Source organism: Pseudorca crassidens, chromosome 9 (assembly GCF_039906515.1).
Source record: "Pseudorca crassidens isolate mPseCra1 chromosome 9, mPseCra1.hap1, whole genome shotgun sequence".
Taxonomy (NCBI): Eukaryota; Metazoa; Chordata; class Mammalia; order Artiodactyla; family Delphinidae; genus Pseudorca; species Pseudorca crassidens.
Window position 1 is genome coordinate 89,963,554 of NC_090304.1, and position 27,331 is coordinate 89,990,884.

Sequence of the window (27,331 nt, forward strand, 5' to 3'; positions counted from 1 at the left end):
CCATACTATTTCCTCTTTCTGGTTGATTGAGATGGAAGTGACCCCAGAGTGCTTTTGGAAGCTGTGTGTTAAGGATCGTCAGCCAGGATCCCTGAATAGCTGTGTGCAGCAAAGCTTCCTGCCTTCCTCTCTACCCCAACCTAGAACTTTCCTGTATAGTTTTATGAGCAAGAAATAAACCTCTATTGTGTTGAGTCACTAAATGTTTGGGTTTGTTTGTTACTGCAGCCTAGCTTACTTTAATACATTCTCCAGTCAGGTCTGCATCAGGCTAAAAGCCTGCAGTGGGAAAGGGGTACAACTAGTACTCTCTCTCCTTGCTTTGTGCCTCCTTTCCCTGCCCTCAACTCTGCTGACCCTCTGTAGTTTCAGAGTCCCCTGGGGTTGGCAGGAGCACAGGGGAGAAGTCAGAGACAGGAGTGATCTTGCTTGACTGGGACCATCATGAACTTGCTGTTTTTGTCCTCATTGTTTTGGCACATATTCTAAGTCTACTCTCTCTTGTGGGTTGCTTTTGTGGAGTGTGCTAGAAAGCTTCTGTTTCTCCCTCCAGATTTAATCTCTCACCCCCTTCAACCTGCTTTTGCCCCAGATGGCTGACCAGAATAGACTGTGTCAAAGGGCTTCTTCAACTTTTGGCTTCTGCTTGAGTTTGGCCAATGGGGAGCACTGGAAGGAGACTGGAGACGCAGGAGAGAGAGGTTGGGACCTTTATTTCCCTGATTCTCTCCCTGTAAGGTAGCATTGTGTGGTTGCATCCCTCTGTTGAAGGTCACATCTCCTGCTGGGAAGTTCTCTCCATACGCTGCTCTCTGCGTCTGGGCTCTGGTAACCACTCTTGCCCTCACCCCTTCAGGATGGTAAGCATGCCAGGCTGTTATTAGCTCCACAGCACAAGGTCTCTCTCTACCCTGCCCACACCTTCATATACACTCTCTTTATTAAACTCTCCTCAAATTATCTAATTTGAGTGCTACCTATTCTCCTGCTACCATGGGATCTTTGGAGATGCCCCCAGCAGAAGCATCCAGCAGGGTGCACTTCTGGTGAAGTAGCCAGTACATCTACTATGCTGCTGGCTTAGGATTCGACCCTCAGCTCCTGAGCGTTCCATGGCCTGTCCCCTCCATTGGAGGTCACATTGTCCCTCCATGTGCTCTACTGGAAGAGGAAATTGAGGCTCAGAGATGTCCTGTGACTTGCCCTGGGCCCAAGAGCTAGTTACTATCACAGCTGGTGCTCTGCCCTCTGCCATGTTTCCACACACACTACCAACCATGTTCCCAAAGCCTCTTCAAGCTTGTACTCCCACCAGTTAAAAAATGAAATCATCCTTGTTTTCAGCCTGACTAGAATTCTGCATGGATTAGAATGAGTTGATGGAGCTGGTCTTGGGAGAGCTGCTTCTTCTGGCATGAAGACAAATACCTGATTGATAAGATGATTCTATCAGGAAGTTACGGGAAGGAGATATAACAACAAGTAATTTAGGCTTGGATTCTGCTGTGCTTCTGCTGAACAAGACTGCCAGTGACTCAGTGAAAATCAGACTGCCAGTAACAGGGCCCCCTCGGCAGGTAGATGTGGGCCAAGTGGCTGTGTTTGTAAACACTTTAGTTTGATTTGGGGCTTCTTTGCTCCCATAACAATTCCCCTCCCCAGCCCCCCACTGCTCTCAGGCCTGAAAACATCTTACAGACTCCTGGGCATCTCTTGGCAAATGCCGTATTGACACAACAGCACCTCAGCTACTGCTGGAAGCAGGGTGGGAACGGATTCATTGCTCTCTTGTCTCACACCCCCAAAGGGTAGCTCTCCTGCCAGCCCTTCAGCCTGAGTTTCCCTCCAAAGTGATGCAATAACAGGTATCGGGAGTTGCTTCCTCAGGATGCTTTCCTTGACCCAACCCATGGGCTGGGTACCACTCCTAGGTGCTTTCACAATGCCCTGTTCTTAAGACCTCTGTTAGTTCAACAAGTGTTTATTCAGTACCAACTATGTGCCTAGCCCTGTTCTAGGACCTTGCTCTAAAATCTAGACTCTATCATAGCACTTGTATCACAGTTTTGTAATTGTTTGTCTACTCCAAAAGACATCAGGAAAATCACTGACTTTAAATAAGAAATATTCATATTTCAATTTTTTAAATCAAGAACACTGAAAACATTCATACCACTTAATGTAATCTTGCGGCATTTTAGGAGTATATTCAAGATAAATAAAAATGAAGAGATTTACAGACAAAATTGGTTATTACAGCATTGTTTATGGAACAAAAACATCAGGAAATAATGAAATATAAAATATAGGAAACATAGGTTACATATATTAATGCACATCATATAGGAGAATACTACTAAGTTTTAACATTATGGAAATATTCATATTTTTAGCTTGGCTAGAATTCTGCATGAATTCTGAGAGGCCATGTCTTATTATTATTTACAAAATATTTTATTAAAAAATCTTTGCAGCCTAGTGCATTGCACATTGCCAGCAAATTGTAGATACTCAATATGTATTTAGTGAATGAACCGATACAGCATTTAGGTTGACTACTGGATAAGCTGGAGTTTGGGGTTTCCTTGACAGTCTTTTTTCTTGGCAGGAGCGGAAACCAAGACAGTGAAGTGCTGTTCAATGTCACATCCAAAGCAGTGGGCAGAGTTCATATTGGAACACAGACTCCTGGAGTGCTCACCCCTCTTTCCTTCACTCTCCTTCCTGTTTCTTCTCTCTCTTTTTTTTTTTTTAAAAAATGTTTATTTATTAATTTTGGTTGCATCGGGTCTTAGTTGCAGCATACGTGATCTTTGTTGAGGCATATGGGATCATTCATTGTGGTGCACAGGCTTCTCTCTAGTTGTGGTGTAAGGGTTTTTTCTTTCTTTTTTGCATATATCTTAAAAAAATTTTATTTAATTAATTTTTTATACTGCAGGTTCTTATTAGTCATCCATTTTATACATATCAGTGTATACATGTCAATCCCAATCACCCAATTCATCACACCACCATCCCCCACCCCCGCCGCTTTCCCCCCTTGGTGTCCATACATTTTTCTCTACTTCTGTGTCTCAATTACTTCTCTGCAAACCTGTTCATCTGTATCATTTTCTAGGTTCCACATATAAGCGTTAATATACGACATTTGTTTTTCTCTTTCTGACTTACTTCACTCTGTATGACAGTCTCTAGATGCAGCCACGTCTCTACAAATGACCCAATTTTGTTCCTTTGTATGGCTGAGGAATATTCCATTGTATATATGTACCACATCTTCTTTATCCATTCATCTGTCGATGGGCATTTAGGTTGCTTCCATGACCTGGCTATTGTAAATAGTGCTGCAATGAACGTTGGGGTGCATGTGTCTTTTTGAATTATGGTTTTCTCTGGGTATATGCCCAGTAGTGGGATTTCTGGGTCATATGGTAATTCTATTTTTGTTTTTTAAGGAACCTCCATACTGTTCACCATAGTGGCTGTATCAATTTATATTTCCACCAACAGTGCAAGAGGGTTCCCTTTTCTCCACACCCTCTCCAGCATTTGTTGTTTGTAGATTTTCTGATGATACCCATTCTAACCCGTGTGAGGTGATACCTCATTTTAGTTTTGATTTATGTTTCTCTAACAACTAGTGATGTTGAGCAGCTTTTCATGGGCCTCTTGGCCATCTGTATGTCTTCTTTGGAGAAATGTCTATTTAGCTCTCCTACCCATTTTTGGATTGGGTTGTTTGTTTTTTTAGTATTGAGCTGCATGAGCTGTTTATATATTTTGGAGATTAATCCTTTGTCCATTGATTTGTTTGCAAATATTTTCTCCCATTCTGAGAGTTGTCTTTTCATCTTGTTTATGGTTTCCTTTGCTGTGGAAAAGCTTTTAAGTTTCATTAGTCCCATTTGTTTATTTTTGTTTTTATTTCCGTTACTCTAGGAAATGGATCAAAAAATATCTTGCTGTGATTTATGTCAAAGAGTGTTCTCCCTAAGTTTTCCTCTAAGAGTTTTATAGTGCCCAGTCTTACATTTAGGTCTCTAATCCATTTTGAGTTTATTTTTGTGTATGGTGTTAGGGAGTGTTCTAATTTCATTCTTTTACATGTAGCTGTCCAGTTTTCCCAGCACCACTTGTTGAAGAGACTGTCTTTTCTTTATTGTATATCCTTGCCTCCTTTTTCATAGATTAGTTGACCATAGGTGCATGGGTTTATCTCTGGGGTTTCTATCTTGTTCCATTGATCTATGTTTCTGTTTTTGTGCCAGTACCACATTGTCTTGATTATTGTAGCTTTGTAGTATAGTCCGAAGTTAGGGAGTGTGGTTCCTCCAGCTCCGTCTTCTTCCCTCAAGACTGCTTTGGCTATTTGGGGTCTTTTGTGTCTCCACACACATTTTAAGATGTTTTGTTCTACTTCTGTAATAAATGCCATTGGCAATTTGATAGGGATTGCATTGAATATGCAGATTGCTTTGGGTAGTATAGTCATTTTCACAATATTGATTCTTCCAATCCAAGAACATGGTATATCTCTCATCTGTTGGTATCATCTTTAATTTCTTTCATCAGTGTCTTCTAGTTTTCTGCATACACGTCTTTTGTCTCTCTAGGTAGGTTTATTCCTAGGTATTTTATTCTTTGTGTTGCAATGGTAAATGGGAGGGTTTCCTTAATATCTCTTTCAGATTTTTCATCATTAGTGTATAAGAATGCAAGAGATTTCTGTGCATTAATTTTGTATCCTGAAACTTTACCAAATTCATTGATTAGCTCTAGTAGTTTTCTGGTGGCATCTTTAGGATTCTCTATGTATAGTATCATGTCATCTGCAAACGGTGACAGTTTTACTTCTTCTTTACCAATTTGGATTCCTTTTATTTCTTTTTTTTTTCCCTTTTATTTCTTTTTCTACTCTGGTTCTCGTGGCTAGGACTTCCAAAAGTATGTTGAATAATAGTGGTGACAGTGGACATCCTTGTCTTCTTCCTGATCTTAGAGGAAATGCTTTCAGTTTTTCACCATTGAGAATGATGTTTGCTGTGTGTTTGTCATATATGGCCTTTATTATGTTGAGGTAGCTTCCCTCTATGCCCACTTTCTGGAGAGTTTTTATCATAAATGGGTGTTGAATTTTGTCAAAAGCTTTTTCTGCATCTATTGAGATGATCATATGGTTTTTATTCTTCAATTTTTTAATATGGTGTATAACATTGATTGATTTGCGTATATTGAAGAATCCTTGCATCCCTGGGATAAATCCCACTTGATCATGGTGTATGATCCTTTTAATGTGTTGTTGGATTCTGTTTGCTAGTATTTTGTTTAGTATTTTTGCATCTATATTCATCAGTGATATTGGTCGGTAATTTTCTTTTTTTGTAGAATCTCTGTCTGGTTTTGGTATCAGGGTGACGGTGGCCTCATAGAACGAGTTTGGGAGTGTTCCTTCCTCTGCAGTTTGTTGGAAGAGTTTGAGAAAGATGGGTGTTAGCTCTTCTCTAAATGTTTGACAGAATTCACCTGTGAAGCCTTCTGGTCCTGGAATTTGTTTTTTGGAAGATTTTTCATCACAGTTTCAATTTCATTACTTGTGATTGGTCTGTTCATATTTACTATTTCTTCCTGGTTCAGTCTTGGAACGTTATACCTTTCTAAGAATTTGTCCATTTCTTCCAGGTTGTCCATTTTATTGGCATAGAGTTGCTTGTAGTAGTCTCTTAGGATGCTTTGTATTTCTTAGGTGTCCATTGTAACTTCTCCTTTTTCATTACTAATTTTATTGATTTGAGTCCTCTCCCTGTTTTTCTTGGTCAGTCTGGCTAATGGTTTATCAGTTTTGTTTATCTTCTCAAAGAACCAGCTTTTAGTTTTATTGATCTTTGCTATTGTTTTCTTTGTTTCTATTTCATTTATTTCTGCTCTGATCTTGATGATTTCTTTCCTTCTGCTAACTTTGGGTTTTGTTTGTTCTTCTTTCTCTAGTTCCTTTAGGTGTAACGTTAGATTGTTTATTTGAGATTTTTCTTGTTTCTTGAGGTAGGCTTCTATAGCTATAAACTTCCCTCTTAGAACTGCTTTTGCTGCATCCCATAGGTTTTGGATCATTGTGTTTTCATTGTCATTTTTCTCTAGGTATTTTTTGATTTCCTCTTTGATTTTTTCAGTGATGTCTTGGTTATATAGTAACATATTGTATACCCTCCATGTGTTTCTGTTTTTTACGTTTTTTCCGTGTAATTGATTTCTAATCTCATAGTGTTGTGGTCAGAAAAGATGCTTGATATGATTTCAATTTTCTTAAATATACTGAGGTTTGCTTTGTGACTCAAGATATGATCTATCCTGGAGAATGTTCTGAGCGCATTTGAGAAGAAAGTATAATCTGCTGTTTTTGGATAGAATGTCCCATAAATATCAAATCTATGTGGTCTATTGTGTCATTTAAAGCTTGTTTTTTCTTATTAATTTTCTGTTTGGATGATCTGTCCATTGGTGTAAGTCAAGTGTTAAAGTCCCCACTATTATTGTGTTACTGTCGATTTTTTCTTTTATAGCTGTTAGCAGTTGCCTTATGTATTGAGGTGCTCCTATGTTGGGTGCATATATATTTATAATTGTTATATCTTCTTCTCAGATTGCTCTCTTGATCATTATATAGTGTCCTTCCTTGTCTCTTGTAACATTCCTTATTTTAAAGTCTATTTTATCTGATATGAGTATTGCTACTCCAGCTTTCTTTTGATTTCCATTTGCATGGAATAGCTTTTTCCATCTCCTCACTTTCAGTCTGTATGTGTCCCTCGGTCTGAAGTGGGTCTCTTGTAGACAGCATATATATGGGTCTTGTTTTTGTATCCATTCAGCAAGTCTGTGTCTTTTGGTTGGAGCATTTAATCCATTCACGTTTAAGGTAATTATCGATACGTATATTCTTATGACCATTTTCTTAATTGTTTTGGGTTTGTTTTTGTAGGTCCTTTTCTTCTCTTGTGTTTCCCACTTAGAGAAGTTCCTTTACCATTTGTTGTAGAGCTGGTTTGGTGGTGCTGAGTTCTCTTAGCTTTTGCTTGTCTGTAAAGCTTTTGATTTCTCCATTGAATATGAATGTGATCCTTGAGGGGTAGAGTAATCTTGGTTGTAGGTTCTTCCCTTTCATCACTTTAACTATATCATGCCACTCCCTTCTGGCTTGTAGAATTTCTGCTGAGAAATCAGCTGTTAACCTTATGGGAGTTCCCTTGTATGTATTTGTCATTTTTCCCTTGCTGCTTTCAATAATTTTTCTTTGTCTTTAATTTTTGCCAATTTGATTACTATGTGTCTCGGTGTGTTTCTCCTTAGGTTTATCCTGTATGGGACTCTCTGCACTTCCTGGACTTGGGTGGCTATTTCCTTCCCATGTTAGGGAAGTTTTCGACTATAATGTCTTCAAATATTTTCTCAGGTCCTTTCTCTTTCTGTTCTCCTCTGGGACCCCTATAACGCGAATGTTGTTGTGTTTAATGTTGTCCCAGAGGTCTCTTAGGTTGTCTTCATTTCTTTTCATTCTTTTTTCTTTATTCTGTTCCACAGCAGTGAATTCCACCATTCTGTCTTCCAGGTCACTTATCCGTTCTTCTGCCTCAGTTATTGTGCTATTGATTCCTTGTAGTGTATTTTTCATTTCAGTTACTGTATTGTCCATCTCTATTTGTTCTTTAAGTCTTCTAGATCTTTGTTAAACATTTCTTGCATCTCTCAATCTTTGCCTCCATTCTTTTTCCGAGGTCCTGGATCATCTTCACTATCATTATTCTGAATTCTCTTTCTGGAAGATTGCCTATATCCATTTCATTTAGTTGTTTATCTGGGGTTTTATCTTGGTGCTTCATCTGGTACATAGCCCTCTGCCTTTTCATCTTGTCTATCTTTCTGTGAATGTGGTTTTTGTTCCACAGGCTGCAGGATTGTAGTTCTTCTTGCTACTTCTGTCTGCTCTCTGGTGGGTGAGGCTATCTAAGGGGTTTGTCCTCCTTCCTGTTTCTGTGTCATCTTGCCCTGGTGTGGCCAGTACAACCACGTGAGGTGGATGTGAAGAGCTAGCTTTTGCATCTGAGTTTTGTGAAGAGGCCACAGGGAGTTGAGAAAACTGTGCAGATATCACCATGATCTTTGAATGTTCCAGATGAGGACACTGAGGTCCAGAGGATTGTGGCTCGCCAAGGCCACCCAGGTGGAGAGTTGGGGTGAGAAATTAAGTCAACTACATTTCAGCCACACAACACCAGTGAACCAGTGTTGTGGTTTAGTGAGGGGCCTGCCCTGGAAGCATTTATGTTCTGAGCACCTCCTTTGTGGTCTAAGTACTGACGTTCACCAGTTGATGATTGGTGAGCAATCAGGACAGGTGGGCAGGTTTTTGGGGAAGTACTGTGTGTCCTTCTTCCCCCAGCCCTCCCAGCTCCTAGCCCTGCTGTGCCCTGTGCCTGTAACAGAGGATCCGTGAATATGTATAGGCATGAATTGATACTTTGCCTCAGGAATCTTAGAACACTGCAAAACAACATTGACAGTCATTTGTATAACACTTCACAGTTTTCTAAGTGGTTTCTCATACATTATCTCATTTCAGGTACCTGCTCTCATTTGAAATTTTTGCAGGTGTAAGCATATAATTAGAATATCAATTAAACCACGTTCTGAAATAAATCAGTCTGTGCTCAAACAGGAATTAAAAAGTAAAAAAATGACAATCTGTCAATCTAGGACTGATCCCCAGGTCTGACCCACAACCCATCTCCCCTCCCCTGCAACTTTGCTCCAACTTCATAGTGCCCACCTACCTGCATCATCAGTTCTTGATTTTGCTCTTTCTGTGCCCTCTGTCAGGAATTGTCTCCTTCCCTTATCCATTTGTGGAAGAAAGTCTTCCTTAACCTTCAAAGCCATGGTTCTATATTTCTAATTTTGTTATAGTTTTCCTAACACCTTCTTTTGCCCCCTCCACTCTTGCAGAATTAGCTTCTCCCCCCGGGTGCTCCCACAGACTGTGTTATAGCACTTCTTATGTTGTATTCTATTAATTAACTTTGTTCACTCTCCTTCATCAGACTGAGCATCTTGACAGCCGAGCTGTTTTATCATCTCTAGTGCCTGCTACCCTATAGATGTGGGATGCATGTCTGTTACATGAATTAAGACATAAGCCTGAGGCATTTGGTAGCCAGATGGGGCATCCCCGGTGGATTAGCATTTATACCCTGCTGTTCCCCATGTGCCCCAGCCTGCTGCCAAACAGAGCAGGTTCCCTGGGGCAGAGGTCAGCACTGAGGAACAAGTCACTCTTTCAGTGCAGCCCTGTTTCCACACGAAGCTGCTTGCCAGGTAAAGAACTTGTTTGCTTTACTTTTTAACCAATAACAAAAGAAAACCCTACAAAAATCCATTTTCCTTTGCAAACAATAAAATACCTAGGAAGCATTATGGAAGATTTGGCTTCTCTGAACACATCTGGCAATGTGTTCTACGTTGCTTTTTCCAAAAAATAATTGCCTCTGTAGACAGCAGATAAGGTATGTGTGTGTGAGCCTGTGTGTACACTCACACTGAAGACAGGGTGTGGTCGAAGGAGTGTGGATTCTGAAGGTCAGGCAGATGGAGGTTCAAGTATAGCTTGACTCTTCACCATCTGTATGATCCAGGGCATCTATAAAATAGGGATGACAAGGCCTATATTACATTGTGTGGTCATTGTGAGGATTATGAGAAAGTCAAAGAGTCAGCACAGTTCCTGACACTCAGAAACTCTCTCCCCAAAGGGAATTGGAGCATGAAGAAAAGCACAGTCCTGGAAAGTTCTCTCTCCTTGGGAGACTTATGCACACACATTGTCCTATTTTTGTGTCAGTGACAGTACTGCCTATTGTCATTTATCTTTCTCTGGGCACCTCCCTTCCTAAATGAGCTAGAGCCACCAAGGAGGTCAGGGCCAGCTTGAACACTTCCTTTTGTCTTGCAGAGACCTTGCAGAGGAGATGCTCATCAGGCTGGTTGGCCAGATGGGCCATGGCCGCATTGAGAAGACCCCTGAGAGAGTGAGGGGTCTACTCTGCTTCTCTGCTCTGCTTCTATGTCTTACTTTAGATTCTGACTGCTGGGATGGCAGAAGGTTCTGACACCTAAAGATAACACTAGAAGCTGCTCTTCAACCCTTCTTCCTGGTCACGGCTGTGAGGATGGTTAATGTAATGGGCTGCACAGAACATGGGCTTCACAGTGCCAACCCATCACTAGCAAGCTACAATCTCCTGACCTCTGCATTCTATTCATAAAAATGGGAACAATACCACTTCCCTCATTGGACTGCTTCTAGGATGAAATGATAAAGCAGTGGAACGGGGCCTCGCATACCTGGCATCAAGGTACTCAGTTTTTCTTGTTAATACCACAATTCTTCAATTTTAAGATGTCATTGATTATGAGATGGACTACAGACAACAGCTTTTCAGGGAAAATTTGAGTGTCAATTACCAATTAAATTCACATATCTCAACCTCAGACACATTAAAAAGTGCACAGACGAGCTGTGAATTGTCTCAACTTTGGTCACAGGGATGCGCTGCTGAGGGAGAAGTACATGAGGTAAGAAGCAAAAGCCACCAATGCAATTAGATGACAACAACCTCAAGGGTCACCCTGATGATCGCCATAACGCTGGCACGGTAGGTGCTCCCAGGCCTGAGATGGAGAGTGTCGGGGAGTCTTAGCTGGATCTGCTGTGCTCTAAATGTGTGGTTCAGGCTTTCCAGGGCCAAGACTGTTGGAGGCTGGGCACACTCCTTGGTGTCTGTCCCACCATCGAGTGGGGCCAGGCTTCAGCTAGCATTTGGCAGACCAGTCCCTGCTGCTGGGCTTCCTCATTATTCTTGGAGCTTCTTTGCTCTTCTCAGAGTTGGGGAGGGTGGGACAGCCTCTGCCAGAGCTCCACCCTTTTCTCTGCATTGGCTTTGTCTATAGGACTGTGAGTGTGCCTTGATTTCCTCTCCCAAGTTCATGAAATCTACCAGGATTTAGTCAGCAAAACAGAAGCCACACTAGGTCTATCAAACAGAGAGGATTTAACACAGGCTCTAGGATGTATAGGTGTTGGAAGCCTATACAAAAGGTGATAGTGAGGCACCCCAGAGCTTATTAACTGCTGGAAGAAGCTACCACAGCTGGGGCTGGGGAACAAAAGGGAGGAAGAGGCATTACCAGGATCTGGGAGTACAGAGGAGGGGTCATAGCCTCAGGAGCCCCAACCATGGACGAGGGGCTGTTTCAGCTACAGTTGGGATGATGGAAATAACACAGGTGCTTTAGATACATCACCAAGAGAAGAAGGAAAGAGGGAAGCAGTGAGAGAGATAGAGGAAGAATAATAGCTTCTCCCTTTCTCTTGCTTTCTGTTCTCCCCCCACATCCTTTATTGAGAAAGCTTCCGAGGAAGTCAACTGGCAAAGGAGCCTAGACCTTACAGAGCAGTATTCAGAGGGTGGGCTTGGGGCAGAGAGACTGTAGGTAAATAATAAGTACATTCAGGCAGTTAACAAATATTTGTTGAGTATTTTCTATATGCCAGACGCTGTTGTGGTGCTGGGGAATCAAAGTGAACATCCTCACCCCCTCAGAGTCCACATTTTAGTTGGGAGAAATAGACAGCAAACATATAAAAAAATAACAGTATTGCAGATGGTGTTAAGAGTTACAGAGAAAAATAAAACAGGGAAAGGGGTAGGGAGTGGTGGGAGTGGGTGGGTGGGCAGAAAAGCTTTCACTGAGAAGGGGTGTTTCATTGAGAGAGTCAGGGAGTGAGCCCTGGTGCTCTCTAGGGGAAGAGCATTATAGGCAGAGACACAGCAAATGCAAAGGCCCTGGGGCCTGCCATACTCAAGGAACAATAAAGAGGCCAGAGCAGAGTGTGCCGGAGAGAGGTACAGTCGGCTCCCCATATCCACAGGTTCTGCATACAAGGAGTCAACCACCTGTGGGTTTAGAGCCCATGGATATGGAAGGTAGACTGTACTGCCATTTTGTGGTATAGGAGCCTGGAGCATCCTTGGATTTTGGCATCTGCAGGGGATCCTGGAACCAATCCCCTGCAGATACCGAGGGACTACTGTAACAGGAAATGAAGCCAGGGAGACAGGCTTTCAAGAGCAGTTTGGGTTCCAGAAAAAAAAAAAAACCAAAAAAACCCCACCACCACCAACAAAACGTAAATCCCTTGGAACAAGCAGGGCATCTAAAAATCATTGCATAGGTTTTTATTAGGCCCCGACCCCCTCTTGACTGCAGACTTGCACTCCCTCCCCTCCCACCTCTTGTAGGTGGGGGAAGAGAGGTAAAAAGGGTTGGTCTTAAGGACAGACCCTGTAAGGGCCTGGGAGGACATTGTAATGACTTTATGCTAAATGAGATGGAAAGCCATGCTCACCTTCTGCACTGCTGGTACCCACTTTCTCCTCCTCAACTCCAAATCAGGAGCAGATGTCCACCTTGAGCCCCAGCTCAATTACATGAATTCTCCTCCCTCTGATCCCAACAGACACACAGTGTCTACGAGACCGTCAGCTTCCTGAAAACGGGACACTGTCTGTGTTATGCATCTCTGTCTGCATAACCAGTGCTTGGCACCCAGTCTGGGATTAGTAAACACCTACTGAATGAATGAACAGTCAAGCAGATCTTCATAGCTCTCATGTGTCACCAGCATTGTGGTGGGTTGACTCAGATGACTAAATCAAAGCCAGTGTCATTTGGGTGCACAGAATCAGTCCAGCTTGTTAGCTGGAGTCAGCTAAATAATAGAGCAGTTGTTTGATTAAATTTTAAAACTGGTTACGTGAAACTTGTGTGCTTATAATCTGTCTCCATGAAAACTTTGGGGCCAAGGAGTTACTACATCACTGTGTCCACCCCACTGCTTTCTGGTAATGATGGAGCTCTTTTTTTCCCTCCCTTTTATTAATGATGAAGGTTTTGTTGGAGATAATTGTATTTTTAGCAGCATAGTTAATGAATTAGCTAAGCATCAATAGATGGAATCATAAAGCCATTAAACACCAAGAGCAATAATGGGAAACTGTGTCTGGTGGTAATGAAATTGTGTCTTTATGAGGTCACTTTATTCCTTTTCTCCTCAGCTCTCTTGCCCTCCTGAGTACATGGTGACTGCTGCTCCTAACTGCTGTTTCACTAAAATGCACAATGCTATCCATTTTGTGTTTTAATTCAATGTATTTCTAGGACCTTCAGGATCATTAAACCCTCCACTAAGAGAGCGCAGTAGAAGTGGTGGTTATGAAAGATTCTGGAAGTGGCCCAGGAGTGTAGGAGAATGAAGACAGCAGACGAGATTGAGAAAGAATAAACAAAGACCTGCTGGACTTAGTACTGGACCCAAACTGATGAGTACCAATGCTCAAGGTTGAGCCCATGGTGGTCTCTGGTACAACCTCTGAAGTCAGGACAGGGCCACTGATAGAGGGATGGGATTTCCATGGTTATACTTGTACGTGAACCCTACTTTTTTTTTTTTTTTTTGCGGTACACGGGCCTCTCACTGTTGTGGCCGCTCCCGTTGCGGAGCACAGGCTTCGGACGCGCAGGCTCAGCGGCCGTGGCTCACGGGCCCAGCCACTCCGCAGCATGTGGAATCTTCCCGGACCGGGGCACGAACCCGTGTCCCCTGCATTGGTAGGTGGACTCTCAACCACTGCACCACCAGGGAAGCCCTGAACCATACTTTTTAGTTTGGGAGCACATTCATACACATAATTTCCTTTGAGCATTTTGACAACCCCATATGATAAATTTTAATTCCCACTTTTCAGATGAGGAAACTGAGGGTCATGGAGATTGTGACATGACTCCCACAGTTCATCAGAAGCTGGTTTTCTTCCCTTCATGCCAGGATGCTTCATGGGCATTGAACCAAAACACTTGCCAATGGTTTAAAACTTACCCAACCAAAGTCATGGTACCGGCTACTGAATTCAATAATTCAAGAAATAGTTATTGAGTACCTACCATATGCTGGGAATATATGATGACCAAAACAGACTCCTTCCCCATCGTCACAGAAGTTGGATGTAGCTGGGAAGAGTTACATAAACAACAACAGGTGATACGACAGAGAAAGCATCATGTTGGAGAAGCTGGTGGCTGGAGCCCCCAGTCTAATCTATGGGACGGGAAACCTTCTTGTAGGCAGTGAGGTTTAAGCTGAGCCTGAAATGTGGAAGTTAAATAGACAAAGGAGGGAGAAGAGTATACAAAGGTAGGCTGAAGCGTCAGAGGCAACAGTGCCCGAATGATTTTATTTGTTTAGGAGGCAACATCAATTAATGGGACTAAAGAACTGATTTTTCTGTGGGGTCTGGAGAGATAAGAGGAATTAGGAATGTCTTTCCTGTTCCTGGCTTGGCCACCTTGTGGGGGGATGAGGGTACCATTTGCTGAGACAGGGCACCCTGTGGGAGGAGCCCAAGGGTGGAGGTGGACTGAGATAAGATGGTAATTTCTGGACTGTTTCCCATTCTTATAAAAATGAGCTCTAGAAGGCTGCAGCTGGCTAGGTCCAGTGGTATCTGAGGGCTAAGAAGTGAGTTGAAGCCCTAATATAGACATGGTGTTAATTTCTTCATTGAGGTCACCCTAAAGCCTGTGTATGCTTTGTTTCCACCCTGCTGAGAAATTGAAAAAATAGAATGAAACCTCAGAGTGATCACTACCAGCTGGAACGATAAGGCTAAACATGATGGAATTTAATATGGGCAAATATATGTGACACTCCTTGGGTTTACAAAACCAGTTTCATGTAGAGGATGAAAAACCTGATTTAACAGCAGCTCATGTCCACAGAACCTAAGAGAGTCAGTTGGCTGTGAATTCCACCTAAGCCAATAGTGTCATGCGGCTGCTTCTTCTCCCACCTCTAATGCCACCTTAATGTCAGTATTGCAGAGGAACCGGAAAGGTGGTTATTTCGCTGGAACAGAGACAAACCTGTAAGAAAAATGCAGGAGCCAAGTAGGACATAGGCCAGTTCAGAGAGACGTCTGACAGGGTCTCAGTTTCCAGGGGCTACTTGGAGCATGGTCCACGTGTATCTCCAACAAAATACCTGGAAAAACCAGAGGGAAGGGCACAGTTCTCAACTGACTGGAGGACCACAGAGAGAGGGATTTGTTTGGGCTGGGAGTAGAAGCAAGTGCGGACCAAGGAAATGATAAAGGGAAGAGGAGCCCTCAAAAGCGGAGCAGTGTATTAATCTGCTTCCGTCGTGTGTTTGAGTGCTAATTATGTGCTTAGCCCTCTGCTGTGGGAAATGCTATAATACATCAGCTACAGAATAACCAGTGCCAACTGATCTAGCTCAGGCAGCAGGTGCTATTTAGAGGACAGTGAGGTCTGGGAGGACAGGCATCAAAGAAGATGTCATGGGATCGTTGGGGGCCAGGGAAGATGTCACTGGCAAGGCCTGAATTGGGGAAAATGAGAAAATCAGCTGACCGGAGACTTGGGAAATAAGGCAGGAAAGATAAGGACAAAGCCAGAGTTTGGCACGCTCAGTGGGCCAGACAAGGCATGGAAGACGTGATGGAGGTCGTGTGGGATGCAGAATTCACAGAAGAGTCTCCTGACTGGTGAAGCTGAATTGAAGGATGACTCTGAATCTGTGAATTTTCTCCTGATCAGTTTCTCCCTTCATAGGGCCTGCCCCACGTGGCCGATGACCCTTGTGCTGTGCTGATGGTGTACAGCAGACACGAGTGCCCAGACAGCAGTAGGGGAGAAAACTCCAAGGCAGATCTCTGGGGGAGAAGCCCTAGTGCCTTCTGATGGGCAATCAAACTAAAGGAGAGCAGATGTGCTGGCACTTTCTAAATAGCAGTGGAAGAGATTTCCCTTCCTTCCTCTTTTTCTTCCTTCCTTTCTCCCTCATTCCTCCCATCCTCCCTCCCTCCAGCATTTATTGAGCAGTCTTCCAAGCACTCTGTGACCAGTTGGGATCACAAGATGAGCAGAACACAGGTCCTGTTCCTTGTAGTTCATAGTGGAGAAGGGAGGTCAGACACATAAATAAGTGACATTATTTCTTTGATTTTAAAATGCACTCTCAACATAATAACAGCTGTTCAGAAAAAGAAAAAATCAGAAACACTACCACACTAAATGTACACATTGTTGCAAAACATCCTGATTTTAGAAACATTCAAATATGAAAAATATAGTGTGCTTCAGAATTGAGCTATATGAGCAGAAAAATCATTATTATTACAATAGCAGTGGGTACCGTGACCCATCAGAACATAAAAATGTGGGGAAGAATGTGTTTTAGAATTAGTAGTTACAGCAGTGTGGTCATTGTCACAACAGGGGTGGGTACAAGGTGCCCCTGGAGCCCACTGGAGGAAGCTCTTAAAGCCGCCTGGGGACAGCAGATTAGGCTTTCAGGAGGGGCTGATGTTGGAAGGCTGCCTTCCAGGCAAACAATGGTGGACAAGGGGGTAAAGAGGCCAGAGGAGGGGGTTCCATGCAGAGGGAGTAGCTTTTGCAGAGGAAGGCGACAAAGGAGAGTGCAGTGTATCCTGGGAGCAGCTGCTTGTTATCACAGAGACTGTCATTATCAGCGAGGAGCAGAGGGGCCTTCAGTCTGGAGGGGTCTGGACGTGTCTCATCACAAAGACAACAGGAAGATGTGGGCAGTGTGTCACAGAATGAGGCATCTCTGCTAAACTTTCCCATCTCTTGAAAGGTTTTTCTGTTTTCTGTTTACATAAGGCATAGGCTGATTGCCTCATGCAAAAGTGATGTGTTCTCAAATAGTAAGAAAACACAACAGATTTCAATCAGTAGAATTGGAATTTTTCCTTAAATCTGCTTGCCTATTTCCTTAAATCTTTTCTCCAGGGGAAGGATGCCCTTTAGAAGTCCATGGTCACATGGGCTTCTCATAGGTTCTTCTCTGTCTGTCTCCTACTCTCTCTGTTCTTCCCAGTTGTTGTCAAGCAGCTGCTCAGGCAGGCATCCAGGAACCGATTTTTTGTTCAGGTGTATGTGTGTGCATGTGAGGCTGTTTCTGAATTTCATCCTCACAAAATATCCTTTGGGTATTGGCATGATGAGAATGCTGTTAGCAGGAAATTAATCTCTGTTGGTCCCGGGCAGGGAGAGAATGACCACAGTGTTCAAAGAAAGCCCAATAAATAGCCTGGAATATCCTTCTCAGGAAGACCCAGTAAAAGAGGTCCTGTATTAATTAGGACATTCTCCTGGCTTGTGTCTCTCTATGCTCCTGGGGAAATGAGTATTTTCTTGGGGCAGAGAAGTACCCGTCTGGTCCTTTCTGCATTCACTCCATAGCCCAACCCATCCTGGACCTGGAGGAAAGAAGCCCTTGGCTGTTCCCTCTTCATACTCTTTCTCAGCCCTGGGAGGGCCCTGAGCTGTCCGAGCCAAGAATCAGGGTGCATGAGGCTGTGATGGAAATGGTACTAAGTGGGAGCCACGAGCTTGGCTGCTCACGGTTCTGCCACTGGAGCCTCCTTGGAGTGCATTTCCTCATCTGTGAAATCAGATTGTTTATTTGATCTCTGAGACTCTGTTTCAGCTCTGTGATAGTAAGTCAAACAAAGATAAAGATACCCGTTGTTGAATGTTTTTATACTGTGCTAATGTATGAAAAGCTAAAAACCTTACATATATATTTTTATTTAATCCTCATGGCAACTCCATGTAGTTTATACTCTTACTATCCCATTTTACAAATGGGGAACTGAGGCTTAGAGATGTTATATATCTGAAACACATCGGTTAGTGGCAGAACTGGAATGAAGGTGTGATTATGATTCTCCAGCCTACATTTTTTTATGCATTGTCTTAGTCAGTTTAGGCTGCTGTAACAAAATCCCATAGACTGGATGACCTAAACAACCAACATTTATTTCTCAGTTTGGAGGCTGGGAAATCCAAGATCAAGGTGCCAGCAGAACTGCTGTCTGGTGAGGTCTCTCTTCCTGTTTTACAGATGGCTGCCTTCTTGCTGTGTCCTCATGTGGCGGCGAGAGAGAGAGAGAGAGAGAGAGAGAGAGAGAGAGAGAGAGAGAGATCGATCTGATCTCTTCCTCTTCTTATAAGGGCACTAATCCCATCCTGAGGGCCCTACTCTCATGAACTCATCTAAACCTAATCACCTCTCAGAAGCCCCACCTCCTAATACCATCACGTTTGGGGGCTTAAGGCTTCAACACATGAATTTTGGGGAGGGGCACAGATATTCGGTCCATAACATGCATTATATAATATTGCCTCCTTCCATGATCTGGGGAGAGAGTGGGTAGAGACTTTGGTCACCCTTAGGAGCACAGTAGGAGAGCGCACAGCTCCCTCACCTTCATCACTGTGCAGAGAGAGAGTGGGCAAGTGCCAATTTGCTGTGCCTGTGAGCAGGACTCTGGAAGCTGGTGAACAGGGATCTGGTGTAATGTTTATGAAGCCAGATATGCCTTGCTGATAAGCTACTCCCCAAGAGTATCTGTGACCATTTGTGAACATCCATCCATTCATTCCACAAATATTGTTTGAATACTTATACTGTAGTAGAGGCTGGGAATCCAACGGTGAACAAGACACGGAGCTTGCATTCTAGTAGGGAAAGAAGACATCAATGAACTAATCACACAAATAAATATGTAATTGAAAATTGCGTTAAATACTAGGAAGGACTATATAGGATGCTCTGAGCATGTGTATAGGGACCAGTTGTGGTCCTGGCAGAAGATACGGTCACTAAAGTTTTCCCTGAGGAAGTGATTACTGAGATGTGGACCTAAAGGCTTTGACTGGACACAGGAGGGGAAGGGCTGTGTGATTGAAGCTGAGAGGGCAGGGGTGAGGGAGCTAGGCTGGAGGGTGTGGAGGGCCTAGTTCTACTGGTCTTTGTAAGTAATTTAAATAGTTTGCACTTATTCTAAGTGCAATAGGAAACCTTTGCCAGGTTTTAAACAGGAAAGTGATGTGAACTGAGTAGCATGAAAACAGAATCACTCTGGCTGCTGTTTGGAAGAGGTCCCAGTGGGAGCAGGAAACCCAGTTGATGGGTTGTGCCCACCAGTCTTTTTTTTTTTTTTGGCCACTTGCAGTAATTTATTAATATTCCATTTCTTTAATCAAATAGCTGACTGATTTGAAATTACTAGGAAAACGTGCAATTTTATTCCCATCACTATATTATGTGCAGAGTATGCTTTTTTATTTGATGCGTATAAATTCAATATGTAACCTTTGTGTTCCATAAGTATATTTTTGTCCCTAATTGTGCCCATCAGTCTTGTGGGCTGAACAAGAGCTAGCAGTGGCTGGGCTAGAGTTGGCAGTGGACACAGAAAGAATAGGAAGGATTAGGGGGATATTTAGGCGACAAAATCAGCAAGATATGGTGGGATGGCTTGAGTTAGGGTTGCAGGAGAGATAATGTACTTAAACAGGGATGGGTAAGCTCATTTTGGAACCTGATGTGGCAACTTGTTTTTAAGAGGTAATACCCATTCCCAAAGCTTCCCAAAGTGTCTGGCTGGGTCAGTTAGGATGACTTCACTTGCAAGATAGAGGAATCCCCCAACTCAGTGGTCATGGACAGTTAGGAACCATTTCACATAGCGAAAAGTCCAGCAGTGGTGTGGTTCCCAGATGGGGGGGATCAGGCCCATGATACCAGCAAGGGCCTGGGTTCTCTCCTTCTCTTCACTCTGCTGACTGCATCCCAGGCTGCCTTCCCTTGTGGTGGCAGATGACCCTGGCATTTTCAGACACCAGACACCCAGTCACAACCACATCCTTTTAAGGCCCAGCTGGCCAGACTGAGTCACGTTTCCACCTAGTAAATCAATCCATGCCCAGACAACGGGCTTTCCATGACCGCTTAGACTGCTCAGCATTTTGCTCTGGACTGAGAATGGGGCCACCTTCCCCGAGGAGTGGAAAAGTGGACTAATCTGGGGTTTTATTTGGAGGGACTAGATATTTGGGCTCATTGGGTTTGTCATGATGTCCTGGACAAATACATCCCAGCTTTTGGATTTCTTTCTTTCTGTTTTTTTTTTTTTTTTTTGGCGGTACGCAGGCCTCTCACTGTTGTGGCCTCTCCCGTTGTGGAGCACAGGCTCCGGACGCACAGGCTCAGCGGCCATGGCTCACGGGCCCAGCCGCTCCGCGGCATGTGGGATCTTCCTGGACCGGGACATGAACCCGCGTCCCCTGCATCGGCAGGCAAACTCTCAACCACTGCGCCACCAGGGAAGCCCATGGATTTCTTAAACCAATAAATACATTAAAAGGAGTGGGTGTGGGAACTGGCAATAGGATTGCCAACTTTTCACTTTTACCTTGTAAAGACATTTACACAATTTCCATCTACTGTCTCTATCATTTCATCAAAAGAACATTTTAAAAGCAAAGAAGAAAAAAGAACTTCTATGTTTAATAAACTTAGCATTATAAAAACTTGCTCTTTTTTCTAATTTCCCTAATTTCTAATTAGAAATTTCTAATTTCTGAAATTTAAAAATTAGTCCCTTGGACCACTATGAACCATGTAAAACAGAAGTTCTTAACTGGATCCATGGGCCCCCAGAGTCTGCGGAAGAGAAGTCAGAAGGGCCATGAACTTGGGTAGGGAGACATTACAGCTTCATTTTTACTATCCTCTATGAAATGTAGCATTTCTTTCAATTATGAGTGTGGCAACAAACCAGTAGTATCAGTATGACCTGTGATTTTTGTCATCAATAGAAATCACAAATATTTTCATATCACATTATAGCTGTGGTAGGCATCTGGAAATGTCATTTACAGCCACCACTATTCAGAAGATTTAGTCGCCACTGGAAGCGGCAAACTCTGGCAAACTCTCCTCCAATGTGGCTACCACTGTCTGGCAACTCTGTCTGGTAACTCTGTGCACGGGGTGGGCGGCCACTGGGCAGTGCATTTGTGTTCTCATGGGGCTGACCCAAGACGTTCCAACCTCCCTTAACCATAATTGTTTGTGGATCAATACACAGAAGGAATTGAATCATTTTCATAGTTTGCCAAAGTTTTACAAATCTGAATCGCTCCAAGTGAGTTTTTCCCTCACCTTTGGGAATGCAGCCTTTGGTGACACAGATGAATTCAAACACGTCTGATGGCCACTCTAACTGTCGAAGTGTGATATTTAAAGTAACCTCTTGTGATCCCTAACAGATTGCGTGGTGACACAGGTCATGACAGTGTGTAAGCTCTCTGAGTAGCAATAGTCCTTTCTTTGATTTGTTTTTCTTTTTTGCTTTCTATTTGCACATTCTCTCTGTATTATGAAGTAAAGTCTTACATGCACGATATATTATGCATGTGTTTTTTTTGCACTATTATTCTGTGAAAATGTCACACATTAAAAAAAATACCTTTGTGGGCTTCCCTGGTGGCGCAGTGGTTGAGAGTCCAACTGCTGATGCGGGGGACACTGGTTCGTGCCCCGGTCCGGGAGGATCCCACATGCCGCGGAGCAGCTGGGCCCGTGAGCCATGGCTGCTGAGCCTGTGTGTCCGGAGCCTGTGCTCCGCAACGGGAGAGGCCACAGCAGTGGGAGGCCCACGTGCCGCAAAAAAAAAATACCTTTGCGGGAAACACTGACAATATGAGAAATGAGAACCATTATTTCCAGACAGTCACAGAGAATCATATGAAGCAATAGCTAAATTTCAGGGAGAACAGGACACCTGAACAGCTGCTGTCATCCCCTGGTCCATACAAAGGTGAAAAGATGTTACTAGTGCAAACACTGGCTAATCACAAAACCTGTCTTAATTTACTTTCTTGTCATAAAATTTAATGAATATTTTATACTTAATGTACAATTGATTTCCTTCTAAGTAGATTTATCAAAGAAATCACTCAGGAACCACAAAGAAAATATATTTCCCAAAATGTCAATGGAATAAAAATATTTTATTTTAGCTTTATTTATCTTTTTTTTTACAGATCCAATTTATCTTCAGCTGGCAAAGAAAAGGAAGGTCTATGAAAACTCTGTACCTGGTTTCATTTACATTAACAAAGCAAAAGGACATAAAATTACAATGATTTCTTTTCTTCTGTGGAAAAATTATTGTGAAAGGCATTTTGAAATCAGGAAGACTGAAAGAATGCATCACGTCTGCCCATCTAGAAAATGCATCCAAAGAAAATGGTTTTGTGTGTATGTGGATGAAGAAAGCTCAATTTGAAAAAGGTAGGATACTTCAAAAATGTGGATTTGCCATTTCACAAAAACCTTTTCCAGAAGCGTTCCTGAAGTTCCTTACCAAGTGTCAAACAAAAGAAGCCTCATGTGACAGGAGAAATTTTACCTGAAGCCACATACCATGGGAATGCAGAATGGACTGAGAGTGGCTCTCTAGGTCAAGGGAGGTGCTTCCATGGAGAAATGGAATATTTTGAAGTGGGTTATGGAGGAATTAGCAGCCTTGCCATTCCCCTCCGTAAGTCACTGAATGGAACAACTAGCATCTTTCAATATAGCCACCTCCTTATTTTGTTTATGATGGTCTGCTAATGTCAAAAAAGAAGAATTCTTGTTTTGGGGGGTGCCTTGAAAAATACACAGACCACTGATGTTTTGGAGACGGTGTAGACTTTGGGTCTTGTTTAAATATATAATATAATATAAAAAATATAAATAAATATAAAAATATAAATAAAAAATATAAAAAAATATAAATATTTTTCAAACAAACCCGACTGGACGGAAAATCTTCTGATCCTTGCACAGGACCTCCTGTGATGCTTGGTTGCTCATCTGACGTTACTTTAGTGGAAAAGGGAGCACTTCATGTTGTTTTCACTTGGTGTGTTTAACATAGATATATTCTGGTTTTTCCAAAATCCTGAGAGAATTTTTGTTGACAGCCATAAAAGTCATCAACTTTATCAAAAGTCAGTCTCTGAATCATAGTATTTTTATAGTTTTGTCAAGAAACCATAGCAGAAAATTATGGGCTTCTCTACCACAGAGAAGCTCATTGAATTCAAGAGGAAAGTTTCACTTGTTCTAAAAGAAAAAGAAAATCCATTCTGGGAACATTTTGAAAGAAAGAATTTTGTCTGTGGGTTGGTTGGTTTACCTGGCAGATGTCTTTAACCATATGAATGAGATGACTCTTTCAATTAAAGGGTGTGATATCATCATTATGAATTCTTCTGAAAACATGAGCTTTCTTGGCTGACATGAGGCTCACATCTTTGCAAACTTTCAAATGCTGGGGGAAGTGCTTTACGTCAATGGAATTGAGTTATGAAATGCTGTCAGTTTATTTGGAAAGAGTAATCTATAAACACCTGGAAACACTTTAGAACACTTGCAAAAGTTATTTCTATCTTGATGGTAACAAAATTGAACCCTAGAGTCACATTCTTTTTCTTACTGATATAAACTGTACCAACTGTGTTGAGCAAGCCAAGGATGAATTCACTGATCTTAGGACCAAAACAACCACTGTAACTAGTTTCACTGAAAAGCCTTGGAGAGTTTTCATGGTCCCTGGGAGACTCTTTACTTTGTGAAGTTACTGACAAGCTTTAATTTCATTTCTAATACTGTATCTTTGAGGATTGAATTTTCAACATTGTTATCATAAAAATCAGTAGGATTTTCAACAGGACATGTAGATTATCTTGTCAAAGACCGTTCCACCATCTTATGTTCTTATTCAAGGTAAGCAACAAGTGTTCACATGGGTATTTCTTTAAAAATTAAAATTTAACTTGACTGTATTTCAAATGCAATGTTTTATTTTTAAGGTTGTACAAAAAAGCAAATTTATTACTATATAATGAATATATTTAAAAATAATTGTATTTTGGTATATTTAGTTTTTTTGTAATCTTGTGTATTTATTTTATGCATTGAAAAACTGTATTCTAAGATAGGTCCACAGGCTTCACCACACTGCCCAAGGGATCCATGCTGTAAAAACAATAAAGAACTCCTGATCTGAGAGGACATGATTTAAGCTCTCGAGTTGCTTAAATATGGGGAAAAGGAAGGTTTGATGTGTCTTTTGCAAGTGGCAAGAGAAAGAGAAGCTCCCCTGACTTAAGGCTGGGCCAGCCATAAGTTCCTGTGCTTCCAGGAAAACCCACTGAAGGCAGCAGCCGTGAATGTTCAGCCCCATCACGCCCGGGACAAGGGAGGAAGGGGAAAGATAGACCCCAATAAGAAGGCACCCCTGCTTTTCGTCCCATAATAATTGCTTTTAGGAAACTCACCACTTTTCAGTCAATCCCCAAGTGCTGAAGTGAGACGCATTATTGAGTTCTTCCTGTGTGTATGGAGTGTGATGTTGTAGGGCCATAGGGAAGAGGGTCACGTGATTCATTCCCTCGAGGAGTTAATTTATTTGTGGAGACAAAACAAATGCAACAATGAAGGAGAATTAAATGCAAAGCTGGATGGTGTCTTGAGAAAAACCTGCCTGTTGACTTTTTAATCACACTATCCCCAGAGTCTAGAATATTGCTTGGCACATAGAGTGTGCTAGAAAAATCTCTTTTGAATGAAAAAATTGATGACTGAATTTTAAAAATAACAGCAATTGTTATGAGAGTAATATATATTCAGTAGAGAAAACTTGAAAATACAGAGGAATATAAAGAAGCAGAAAAGGAAAACAGCAGCCAACATTTTCAATATTTCTTTTTTTCCTAAATACACATGTACAACATGCACACACACACTTTTTTTAGAGGACAAAATTGGGACCTGAGTTTTATAGCTTGAATTTTTTTCCCTTAAAATTATACTGTGAACATTTTTCTGTGCCATTAAATATTCTTCAGAACATTATTTTTAATGGCTTCATCATACAGTATTCTATAAATAAATCATGGTGTAGCCTAACTTATTAACCACTTTCTTATTGTTGAGCATTTGGGAACATTTTATAACACCAAGAGCTGCATTTATTTGTTGCTTGCTGTGTTCCAAGAATTGGGCTCAGTTTTCCCCCACTTCATACATAATCTCATTTAATTTACTTCTCACAGTGATCCAATGAGGAAGAATACATTATACCCATTTACAGAGGGAATGCCTGGATGTGGGAGGAATAAAGTGCCAAAGGTCAGGCTGCTGGAAAGTTACAAAGCTGGGATTCAAACCCAGGTCCTTTTTAATGTCAAGGTGCAGGCACCCAAACATGACTCTAGACTGCTCCCTGGTGTGCATGAGGAAGCCGCATGCCTCCTTGGGCAATAAGGAGGTGGAGAAACACACATCAGCAAGGTGAGCAGGTACGATGACAACCAAAACCGAGGTGTGAAGGAGGTAGTGCTTTTCCCAATCTGCAGCTGTGGAGACATCACGATGGACTAGACCAAAGCAAAGCCATTTCAAGGAGTCTGTTTTAAGAGAGGCATTTCAAAAGTGAGATGGGAGTGAAAGGTGTGTTTCAAGCTTACTGCTCCCAGCTTTGAGCAGGGGAGTGACAAAACCCCTCTTTTATTTCTTCCTGACATTAAGAGTCATCTAACGAACAGCCTTCATACAAATGGCTGAAGGGAAGGGACATAAAAAGCAGCAGCATGTGGCTCTGTTCTCAAGCCTTCCTGCACCATTTCCTGTGTGAGTGGTGTCAGAGAGGAGCTCAGAGGCTTGAAAGGAGGAAGGTAGGGACCCCACCCACCCATAGGGAAAGAGAACTGCAGGGTGACCAGAGGGGCAGGCCGGGCCTTGAAATGAGCACAGCCCTTCAGCCAGGGCAGGTCAAGGACCAGGCTTAGGTGACCAACTGTCTTGGTATAGCTGGGACAGAGGGGTTTCCCTGGAAGCAGAACTTTCTGTGTCAAAATTGAGAAAGTCCCAGGGAAAACGGGATGGTTGGCTACCAAAGGCCTAGGCTCTTCTCCGAATCAGGGCTCATCCTGTAAGAAAAGTCCAAGCAAGTTTGTTTATTTATTTATTCGCTTATTGGTTGATTGATGGATGGAAGTACAGTTGATTTACAATGTTATATTAGTTTCACGTATACAAAGTAGTGATTTGATATTTTTACAGATTTTACTCCATTGCAAGTTATTATAAAATATTGATTATATTCCCTGTGCTACACATTACATCCTGAAGTCTTATTTATTTTATACCTAGTAGTTTTGGCCTCTTAATCTCCTTCCCTGTCTTTCCCCTCTCCCAACCCTCTCCCCACTGGTTATCACTAGTTTGTTCTCAAGTAGGTTTCTTCAAAGAGTCATCAGTGATCCAGGACCCAGGGCTGTCTGTACACACTCACCTCCATTCCTCACCATTGCAGCCTGACTCTCCCTTTGCCCCTTCATTGAAACTGTGTCCACAAGGGTCACTGATGACCTATGTACAGCCAGATGCTAGGCCACTTGCAGTTCAAGCCATGCATTTGGATCTCAATGGTCTCCCTGCTTCCAGCCTTGCCTCTACAGTCTAATCTCTACCCCAAAGACAAAGTGATCCTTTCCTATTTTTTTTTTCATTGAGGAATAAAGTGTATATAGCAAAATTCACCTGTATTACTATACCATTCTGCATGTCTTGATAAACACATCCAGTAGTTTAACCATCACTGCAATCAAGACAGTTCTGTCACTACAAATAATTCCTCTGTGTCTACCTCTTCTCTTACTCTCAGCCCCTGATAACCACTGATTTGTTTTCTGTCTCTATACCTTGCCTTTTCAGAATGTCATATGAATAGGATCACATAGTATGTAGCCTCTGAGTTTGGCTTTTTTCACTCGGCACATACATTTGAGATTCATTCATGTTGTGGGTGTTAGTAGTTCTTTCCTTTTTAAGACTGAGTAGGATTCCACTGTATAGATATTCCACAGTTGTTTATCCATTCCCCAGGTGAGGGACATTTAGTACTTTCCAATCTGGGGGAAATAGGAATGAAGTTGCTCTAAAAATTCAAGTACAGATTTTTTGGTACGTGTAGGTTTCCAGTTCACTTGGGTAAAGACGTGGGAGGGAGATTGGTAGGAGTATGTTTTACTTCATAAGAAATCGTTAAAATGCTTTCCAGAGTGGCTGTGCATATTCTGGATCCCCATTAGCAATGAATGAGAGTTCTAGTTGCTCTGTATCCAGCACTTGTTATTATCAACTAAAAAGATTATTTTAGCCATTCTACTAGATGTGTAGTGTTATCTCATTGTGGTTTTAATTTGTATTTCCCTAGTAGCTAATGTTCATGTAATTATTGCCATGCAAAGTGTCTATTCAATTCTTTTG

At 42.2% G+C, this 27,331-nt stretch overlaps 1 protein-coding gene across 1 annotated transcript in view; it reads left to right on the forward strand.

The window, feature by feature from the left end:
* The window catches only part of PTS (6-pyruvoyltetrahydropterin synthase), a 150,536-nt gene extending 128,428 nt beyond the window's left edge, over positions 1-22,108 (forward strand). The window contains exon 6 of the mRNA XM_067751034.1: positions 22,051-22,108. Coding sequence (XP_067607135.1) covers positions 22,051-22,093 — 43 coding nt within the window. The 3' untranslated portion in view covers positions 22,094-22,108. The remainder of the gene's footprint in view (positions 1-22,050) is intronic.
* The last annotated feature ends 5,223 nt before the right edge of the window (positions 22,109-27,331 follow it).